The sequence below is a fragment of the Periplaneta americana genome, chromosome 14 (genome assembly GCF_040183065.1).
Source record: "Periplaneta americana isolate PAMFEO1 chromosome 14, P.americana_PAMFEO1_priV1, whole genome shotgun sequence".
NCBI lineage: Eukaryota > Metazoa > Arthropoda > Insecta > Blattodea > Blattidae > Periplaneta > Periplaneta americana.
Genome location: NC_091130.1, coordinates 31164886 through 31176001, shown reverse-complemented (window position 1 = coordinate 31176001; position 11116 = coordinate 31164886). Strand labels below are relative to the sequence as shown.

Here is an 11116-nt window from a genome sequence, read left to right as displayed (position 1 = left end):
TAATAATAATAATAATAATAATGGTTTATTTTAACTGGCAGAGTTAAGGCCATTCGGCCTTCTCTTCCACTCAACCAGTGCGATACAAAAATACGAGGGGGATCCAGGAAATAACGATCGTTCGCGCATACCCACCACGCAGCTGACTCCCCTTCCTTGTTTGAAGGTCAACTGGCTTCCTTAACATGTCTTCTCATAATGTTGCGAGTACTGGTTGCAACAAGTCGCCATTGTGCATTTTGTGTTGCTTCAAAATGAACGACGTGATTGATAACCCCGCCGACTGTGAGGTGAGGAATGTGATTCGATTTTTGAATGCCCGACACTTGAAACCTGCAGAAATTTACCGGCAATTGAAAGAAGTGTATGGTGATACTGTAATGAATGAAAGAAATGTGAGAAAATGGTGCGAAATGTTCAACAATGGGCGAACAAATGTCCACGATGAAACTCGACCCGGACGCCCATCACTCATCACAGAAGACCTGAAGACTAAAGTGAACGACAGAATCTTGCAAGACAGGCGCACATCACTCGACGAATTGCATATTGCCTTTCCTGACATTTCTCGTTTTTTGCTTGGTGAAATTGTGTCGCAACATCTTGGCTACCACAAAATCTGTGCACGATGGGTTCCACGGCAACTGAGTGACCAACACAAAACTCAGAGAATGGCCTCAGCATTGACGTTCTTGATGCGATATCACACAGATGGACACGCCTTTCTTGATCAAATTGTGACTGGTGATGAGACCTGGGTGTCTCACAACACCCCAGAGACCAAGCGCCAATCCGTCAGTGGCATCATGCCTCATCACCCAAGAAACCGAGAAAATTCAAACAGACTCTCTCAAACAAAAAGTCATGGCTACTGTCTTTTGGGATCGCAAAGGTGTTCTTTTGCTGGATTTCATGCCAAAAGGCACTATGATCAATGCAAATCGTTATTGTGAGACTTTACAAAAACTACGGCGAGCCATCCAAAACAAGAGGCGAGGAATGCTTTCGAGAGGAGTTGTGCTTCTTCATGACAACGCCCGCCCGCACACTGCTGCTTCAACTCGAGAATTGCTGGATCAATTCGGTTGGGAAATGTTTGATCATCCGCCCTATAGTCCAGACCTTGCTCCTAGCGATTTTCACCTTTTCACTAAGCTGAAAGACTTTCTGGGTGGTACGCATTTTGGAAGTGATGAAGAGTTGAAGAAGACAGTGAACACCTGGCTTAATGAACTGGCGGCAGAGGAGTATAACACGGGAATTCTAAAGCTAGTGAACAGATACGACAAATATTTAAATGTAGGTGGTGATTATGTAGAGAAGTAAAGGAAGCTTCAGTTATGTAACAGACTTTGTTTTTTCAAATAAATATATTTTTTTTATTATTACAACAAAACGGTCGTTATTTCCTGGATCCCTCTCGTACAAAATTACTATATTGCTAAGGAGCAAAACATAATTAATACAATACAATACATAACAATTCTTTTACCTTCCCAACACTCCAATGAAATAATTATGTACTAATAATAACACCTATACTAATAATAATCATACCTAAATATAATTAAATCATAAACTCGATTATGATTATAATTACAACTTCAATTTGTCTGCGTCAGTAAGAAATTGTTTAGCTTTGTCTTGAAAGTAGTTATTGTCTGGCAGCCCCTAATCTTCTGAGGTAGAGAATTCCATTCACGAGGGACAGAGACATTGAAAGATAGTGGGATGTTCTATGGGGAGGAATTGCTAGGATTTGGCTCTCTTGTGACCTGGTGTTTAGATTGTGATTGGAGGATAAGTAGTTAAACCGGGAACGAAGATAATTTGGAGTAGAAGTGTGGAGAACTCGAAACAGAAGAGAAAGCGAATGAAGTGATCTACGGTTATTGAGTCGCAGCCAGGATAAATATCTGAACGAAGGTGTAATATGGTCAAATTTGCGAGCATTGCTGATGAATCTGACACACATATTGTGCACACGCTGTAGCTTGTTCGAAAGTTCAGTTGTCAAGTCTGTAAGTATTATGTCGCAATAGTCAAACAGTGGTAATACGAGGGTTTGCACTAAAGTCTGTTTTAATTTTGGCGGGAGGAAGTTTCTGAATGGGTTAAGAGAATGCATGGTTTAGTACACTCTCTTGGATATTTTCTTTATTTGGCATTCCCAATTTAAATTTTCGTCTAAGTAAACGCCAAGGTTTCTTATAAGCATGTTATTATAAGCAATTATTATAATTAAATTCAAGTTACAAGACTCATGAATAGGGCTAGGATTTTGATGACTTATAAATCATGAAAAAAATGTCCTAAAAACAATGAATTTATGACCTAAAAATCTTTCCAAAATGCCCTTAAAAATGCCCTAAAAATTGATCTTGCATAATTGACTTAGTAGGAAAAGAGGTTTTGTACTACTTAATATTTAGACTAGTAATTAAATTAAATTCTAGTACCAATATTTTATGTTTATTTAATTTTACATAATTTTTTCTAAGTGGTACCTGACGTAGTTTCCATGTAGTTCACCACAAGGCCACTCTTATCCGGAAATAGAAGGTATAGAGAAGTCTATATTGAAGGGGTGGTTGGAGTGTACTACGTCAAAATGGGAATATTTGTGTAGAAAAACGATTAAAATAAGACACAAAATAATGGGTATTAGCCACCGGCATAGCTTGGTCGGTTACAGCGCTTTCCTGCCGATCTGGAGTTGTGCTCAGTCGCGGGTTCGATTCCCGCTTGGGCTAATTATCAGGTTGGGTTTTTCCGAGGTTTTCCCAACTGTAAGACAAAGTCAGGTAATATATGGCGAATCCTCGGCTTCATCTCGCCAAATATCATATTGCTATCACAAAGTCCATCAATGCTAAATAACCTCGTAGTTGATACAGTGTCGTTAAATAACCAGGTAAAAAAATAATGGGTATTAATGGACAAAATATGTAGACAAAATATCAAAGGAAAGAAACATTATTTTATATTAATAATGTAACATAATTGACGTCTTCATTGAAATAACATATTTGTGTTTCTTTTATGTTATGGAAGATGCATGCTATGTGTTCAGAAAAAATTACATATGATCCAGGTTTTATATTATGAATTCCAGTTTTTAAACATAACTACTGACAAAGTGCATCAACATTGGTTAAAAACACAATAATCATAGATTACGAAATGATGGTTAAACAGTAACTGTGGTTAAAATGTAATTTCTGTGCACCATTAATAATCACCAATTACTTAAACATGGTTAGCTGACATCTCATTTAACCAGCGTAAAGTCTATGATGATACACTGTTTCTACAAAATGACTAATGGAAAGCATCCATTCCTCTGCAAAGATAATAATCAACGTGTAAAAACGACTGTGCTTACTCCATTCTACATGGAAACGAACATATCCCATGTTTTCATGTTGCATTCGTTTGCTTTGGGCGATGTTATGTTTGCGAGTTGCATTTCTTTGTTTTTCAGTGCTGTTAGGTTAAAATGGTACAAAATTGAAAACTAAATGCAAAAATGACTATATCCCAAGTGAGTTTGAAGTATTGATAGAATTAAATATATTATATATGAAAAAGATGGAATATCCATAAAGGAAAAGGATGAAGAAGATTAGTACGAATGTATGTACGATCCAGAACCCCATTCATACAGGAAGCAGTGCATATCCTAAGATCCAGCCTCATGGTCTAGTGGTCAGAGCTTCTGGCTATAGTTCATGAGGTCCCGGCTTCGATTCCCGGTTAGAGCACAGGAATTTTTCCTTAAAGGGGATTATTCCTGTGTTCGTCCATGGTCTGGAATTTAGGTTAAGTTTAGATTTAAGACCTCTCCTGGCACCACATTATCATAATCATCCTATCACATCATCGGGGTAATGTAACTCCGCCTTCCAGGCGCCCCAACCTCAGAAGTGGGTTACAATTAAGCCACAGCCAGGAGAGAAGACCAGAAATGTCGAAAAGACAACCTGGTGGCATTGGATTAAAAAAAAATATATATTAATAATGGGGATTTATAGCCAAAATTTAATGAAAATGCCTCAAAAATGTCCGAAAAAAACAAAAGATGCTCTTATGAGTTGAAACAGGCAAAAAATGTAAAAAAGAAAGCCCTAACAAATATGTCTTAAAACACTCAGTTTATCACATAACATATAAATACTAAAGCGGATATGTTTCTGGCTTACTAGAAAAAAGATGCAATTTCATCAAAATCCTAGCCTTACTCATGAACATGAGTGGGCAACTCGTGCTCTCTCTTTCAAGGCTTTTTAGCAATTTGTGAGCACGAGTTGCCCATCCATGCTCATGAATCATAACGCTTAAGTTATTTCATAGCCAGGTTTTCAGATAAGTCAAATAGATATTACAAGAGATTGAATTCGAAGATGGTTCCGTCTAATAACTTATCAAATAGGTGATGGATTAATGACTCATTACATTATGTTGTAAATATTTTAATTAACAAACGTTTTTGACCTTATCAGGTCATCTTCAGGCTACTAAGAACAAATACATGAACACAAAATCCAGTGAAGTATGGTACACATGGTTGAAGCAAGACACTATGTTACAAGAAGTTAAATTTTAAAATATCAAGAACATACGTGCTAACAATATAACAAAATTAAAAAACAAACATTAAAACACCTCGTAACATAGTTATTATACATTGGTATAAACGTGGTTCAAATTGGCCAGTTTGTGTCAATCGGAATTGTGTGTCCTTCCACTAGTTTATGAGAAAAAGTAGCATTTATGTCTCAGTATTTTCAGAAATTCTTTCCTCCCCTAAAATATTTTATTAAAATTGTTGTATGTTCACTAGACTATTGAAATTTACAAGTTCTGTTCACCAGAGTTTCCTTAATCTGTCTTACAAATTAGTAGCTAGCAAAAACAAAATTGGACCCAATATGGAGCCCTGAGGAATTCCATAATAATAATTCATAACATCAGATTTTTTACATATTCTACGGGACATCTGGGAACCCTATACTAAACTGAAATAATTCACTATAATGAATGAACTATACTAAAAGCCAGGTTATGAACCGACTAAACAGGAAGTAGTTGGGTGGGTGAGAGGAAAGTGCGGGTTAGAGGGGTAGCCTGTGCAGCAATGACACGTTGAGTGTGGGGGGGTGGAGGGGAGAAGGAGAATGGAGCTTTTCATTGGACCTCACGTGAAAATGTTGTCTGCTAACGAAAATCTGGCAACGGGATCACGGAGACAGTGTAGCCAAACTTCCCAGTTCATTTGCAGTACCACGTGCATTACAAATCGCATTTCGTAATAACGTCATTAGCTCGTGCTTTCTTAAAACAGTAATTTTAATTACTAATATTGTTGATAGTATTATCGAGAACTATATACTTGACTAGAATAATGAATTCTCCGGAGTGCTACGATACAAAAGGAAGCGGGTTTTTAAGTCTGGAGAGAAAGAGAAATGATTTTGTCTGTATACAAGCATTACCGACAAAAAGTGTAAATGGAGGCATCACATCGGTAGAAAAAGCAACGCGGCAAACGGCTGAGGCACTGTTGTGACTTACTTAACTGTTCTAATTTCCATATTATTAATAGTAGACCTAACAGTGTCCGAATATTCTTATTTATTTTACACAATGGCTCAGCCAGCTCGAGTTTTCCTTTTAAATTTGTATATTTGCTTATTTATATATTATGTGAATTAATAATGATAATAATAATGATGATGATGATGATGATGATAATAATAATAATAATAATAATAATAATAATAATAATAATAATAATAATAATAATAATTGAATATACTCGTACATGACTTAATTAGTATAAATATAAAATTAAGATCATATCCATTAAATTATTATTATTATTATTATTATTATTATTATTATTATTATTATTATTATTGTACAAAAATAACTAAATGGTAAATTCGATTTATAACAACTTAAAAATAAAATAAAAATTACTATAATATATCTTGATATATTTAGTTAACAGTATATTATTATTATTATTATTATTATTGAATCGTTGTTCGTTTAAGTGAAATGTTTGAATTCGTTATATACTTCTTTATTATATTCATAATTGAAAACACAGCTACGACATATTATGTGACAAATGTTGAAGACGCTTTGAATCTTGCACCACTATGTGGCAACAGAGCTCAGAAAGAGAGAAACAGAACGTTGCTTCCGGTTTTGTCGGTTCATAACCTGGCTTTTAGTATAATCAGAAGGGCCACAATAAATAGAAATCAAAGAAGGAAAAATGGCTAATCTACTCGTACCAGTGAATAAGCAAAGATCAATGAATATATCACGAAGATCAATTATTGTTAGCGTCTCAAAGCATCTGGAAACGACAAATCCTTATAAAACGATGAAGTACCTACCTGTTCCTTTGACCACTCTGTGACTGGGGCACTTTGCCAGAAGTGTGATGACTTCTTCTCAGCTGAATAAGAAGTGTTGAGATCTTGTGGATGTGGTGGAGCCCACACATCTGTATCTGATGCCATGAAAAATATTCTACAATTAATATGATGCTCATTATATGAGTAGTTTAATATCAAAGACGGACATCTGTCGTCTCCATAGTTTTGATCTAGCGACACTTTTTGTTTTACAGTGTCCTTTGTAGTATTTCAACACAATTTATTTTTATAAATTTAGTGTTAGAGTTTGCATATAGTTTCACCATAACTGAAAAGAGCATGAAAAAATGTATTAGAATCCATATTATTTAATTTCGACTTGAAGGTCAGATGTCCGCCTTTGATATTAAGCTACTCATATACTGGGTGTTCATTTCAAAGTGTGTCATAACGTCACTGTTGTTGGGTCACCGATTTGAGCGAGTTTTAGCTTATATGTTAGAGAAGTTGCCTATTATTTAAGGCGTTCTTCAATCTGAACTTGAGAACGTGTACGGTATAACTTGAACGTCGTAGCAACAGATGGCGGTCTGTACCGTCTGTGTGCTACCATAACCTCTTTCGAACTGTGTTTTACGCCGGCAAGTCGTACGCAGGGTATTTGTTATCATCGGTTGCGTACGGTAACATTCCACAACACAAATCAAATGCTCCGTGTCCATGTTGACCGTCGAAGTTAATGTCAACAAATACGTAAGTAATCGTCTTAACCCTCTCCCCATATCCCGACAGTACATATCTGCAAACAGTTCACATTCCTGCCACTACCGGCGTTACCGTACGTATTGGTATGTACTCTTCAGAATGAACGCCGTACTTGCTAGGCAGCTTTTCTGCCTCTTAGGTTATACACCTCTGCGGAAGTGTAGGAAGATTGAATTCTCTAGGCTCATCGGCTAGCCACATGACGGCATACAGCGAGCCATGACACATTTTGAACTGAACACCCAGTAGTTCCATTAAAAATTAACTTAAGACATATTAAATAATTATATTCTAACAAGGAACTACGGTATTTTATTAGAAATTATTATATATTATATTCGTCCTTGAAAATTCAACTATAGTGAGCGGAGAACAATTATGAACATGGAATAAAACAATTGAATGCTGCATGAGGCACACTGTTACCAGAGAGACACAATGAGTCAGAGACACAGTGAGAGCGACAGTGACGAATACAGCTGGGTCATTTGCAGAATTTGTATAACAAATGATGTCCATCAATTCTTACCCTTCCCATTATTGCATTTATAACGATAGAGTTATAAATTCCTAACAGTGAGTAGTTTCAATACTAATGTAGTAAACGTCACAAGAATTATTTCCTTCATGTGAAATATTTCACGAGAATAAAATAAAATTCTCATACTGACAGCTAAAATGGAGTGTCCATACTAGTTAAGTTTTTAAAATGGAGCATGATTATGTCCAGATAAAAGTTTGTTTAATAATGTAATTGAGAAAAAAATTAAAGAAACATTTGGTATTATCAAAACTTCTTCATTTATGTCTGAGTTTATATTTCCTTAAATATGATCACATAATTAATCTAGTCCAGTAAGTCAGTCAGGTCTGTTACACTATTCTGTTCCTATGGATACACAGTTGAAAAAGAAATCCCACAGATGTCAGCACAAGCCAAGATGATGCACAAAGACTCATTTTGATTGTACTGCTATGTTCACTTATTTTGATTTGGCGAGTTTGTGTGTCATACTCTTGCTTTGTGTTCTAGTCTAAGCGTGCATTTTTACTCTGTCAGATCTGTTTGTGTTGTACTTTCCACAAATAACAACATATAAAGTCAAGATCAAGAGGACATAATAGTACACGTGTCCAGTAGTTAAGCTGCTATTTTGAAGATTTTTAAGCAAAAACATTTTAGGTTCGCACATGCTTGTTTGCTTTGTCATGTCTGTTACCTGTCAGATCTGTTACTCCATGTCATGTCTGTTACATCATTCAAAACAGTGCTGTAGAGCAAGGTGAGTGTACAGTGGTTGATTTATGGCAGAGACATTGCACTATATTAATACATGCAGAATATGCACTAAATAGTACTTTAATTTCGACATTCTCAATCGTCCGTTTACAATTTTTGCAAATGACCCAGCTGCTTTCTCTCTGTCTTCTACTGCACCATTGAGTGATATACGATATTAGTAACCTGTGAACTGGATTATTTCACTGGCATAATGTTGTGAGATATCCAAAGAATAGAAAAAATTCAGTAACACAAAAATATTTTTCAGATACGCCTGCAATAAATATAAAATAATCGAGTGACGTGACTCAGTGGTAAAGCACTACAGTAGGTTCGAATTCGGAAGGCCCCAAGTTCAAACCCCAAGGCCGACCAATCTGATGATTTTCCTCAGTCACAAACGCAAATGCCACATTGGAAATTTACATACCATGATTCATTTTGGCCTTAAACACCATTATCATAATCTGTATCTATTCTATCTAAGCTAATATGAAGAGAGAGTGTTTGTATGTGTGTATGAGGTAAATTAATCAATTTTTTGGCCGTTGGAAATTACTCCTTATCACAGAAATGAAATACAGTAAAACCTGTCTGAAGATCACCCCTACTGAGAGACCACTCCTCCTAAAGACAGATTTTTTAAAGAACCGAATTAAATATCCATAAAACCAATGTAAATCACACCCCTTTTGAGAGACCACCTCTCTCCCCAACCACCGACCAGTGATTGAATAGCCATTTTCTTAATTTTACCCCTTTTGAAAGATTCCATGACGCGGCCGCGTCCGATGAAAGCCCCTGCCAAACAATGTGATGATATTTAATTAATTAAGATGATAATATCATCTTACATAATTACATATTATGTAATTTAGTTGATATGTAAATAAATTAAGGTGATATGTAATTAATTAATATGATATGTAATTAAGTTGATTTGTAATTAATTAAGGTGATATGTAATTACTTAAATTGGTAATAGTTGGGTGAAGTAGAAGTACTTATAAGTTAGGTTTACTTTTGCTTATTGTAGGCGTTATTTTAGAATAGTTTTCATTTATAGTCCTAGGTTTATTGCATCTATTTAATTATAGTTAGAATTAAATTTAGGTTTATTTTATTTTTCTTTTATTGCTGTAATTATTGTATAATTGTAATGGTATTATTGTATATTATATATCACTGCCACCGGGTGTATACCCAATTGTAGTGTTAATAAATACATATATACTGTATTTTTCAAATTTCCAATTTAGTATTTTATTACAAAACTGTAGCCTAAATAAATTCCAAGAAATCCGTTACAGTACTAGAAGTTAAAATGATGTTTGGCAAAGTTGTTAAGTGGTACCGTATTCACGTTGAATGCCCATCTCTGTCCTTAATCCCTTAAGAAATGTTGGGTATTGTTAGGAAAAAGGTACAATGACTGTTTGCTAACAGCTTCCGAGGTATGACAAAGGGTTATTTGCACTGCTGTTTAACAGTTTCTTGGAAGGTAAGATTTCTCATGCCGTGTAACAGTTTTACTTTTCGTTTTGTACAAGAAAAATCAAATCATTACTTGTTAATTACAGTACAATCATTTATTTTTTCTTCCTCCTACCTATTAGAAAAATCCGATGATCAACCAACCAATGACGAGGTTAAGTCAAGAGAGAATTTCAACCCGAAAAAAATGTCACCAGAAGAAGCCTTATGTAATATTCAGCTAATTCAACAATCGACACCACTGAAAGACTGTATGAATGGAGAACATATAAATGAACTTTTTTAACATGTTAAAGGATAGTTTTCTCAACTTCTCAACTTTATTGAGAAGCCAGAAGCAAAATGGGTTAAATGACCCCAAATTGCGATTCCCAATTCTCTAAAGAAGAACATCAACAATATTAAAATTTATCAGTACAACGTAACAGATCACAGATGCTTTCTTCAACAATGTTTTAAAACAAAGAAGTGTCTAATGTCGACTGGTAAGCCACCAGCATAGCTCAGGTAACAGCGCATTTGCCTGCTGATCTGGAGCTATGCTCAGGCATGGTTTCGAATTTCCTTTAGGCTGATTACCTGGCTGGACTTTTCCGAGGTTTTCCCCAACTGTAAGGCAAATGTCAGGTAATCCTACAGTGAATCTCAACTTCATCTCGCAATCACCAATTTCATCTATACTAAATAACCTAGCAGTTGATACAGCATCGTTAAATAACTAAATGAAATAAATAAAATATCTACTCCTATTAATGTTCCTTTGCCATCCCCAAAAAATGCAGATTTGCCTATTTTCAGTATGGAAGGTGCAAATGAGTCACCCCAAAGGTATAGCAATTTTACATCTAATCTTGCATTGAAATCTCCTGGAAGCAGATACCGCAATTTCGGGGTATGCTATAAAATTCAGGAGTGTATAAAGCAGAAAAGGAAATCAATCTTCTTAATGTATCCAGCTGTTTGCTGACAACATAAAGTCCACTATAGTCTACTGTAGTCTATTCAGTTGTTGTTTTTCACGAGAAATGAGGGGTATTTTGATCAGTGTTCATTATAGATGCCTGTTGCTAGTAGCCAGAGTTGGGGTGTAGTCAATATATACTGCAGGGCTGTGTCTTCTGCAACTGGTACTGATGATTTTAATTTACTTCTTTTGTGCTTTATGGATGGACAGTATAGAAGA

General features: G+C 35.5%; 1 protein-coding gene across 12 annotated transcripts in view; it reads right to left on the bottom strand.

The window, feature by feature from the left end:
• Spn (Spinophilin) overlaps positions 1-11116 on the bottom strand; it is a 595298-nt gene that overhangs the window by 13688 nt on the left and 570494 nt on the right. For all 12 annotated transcript variants that reach the window (XM_069845172.1, XM_069845171.1, XM_069845175.1 and 9 more), the window contains one exon: positions 6411-6526. In XM_069845172.1, coding sequence (XP_069701273.1) covers positions 6411-6526 — 116 coding nt within the window. The remainder of the gene's footprint in view (positions 1-6410; positions 6527-11116) is intronic.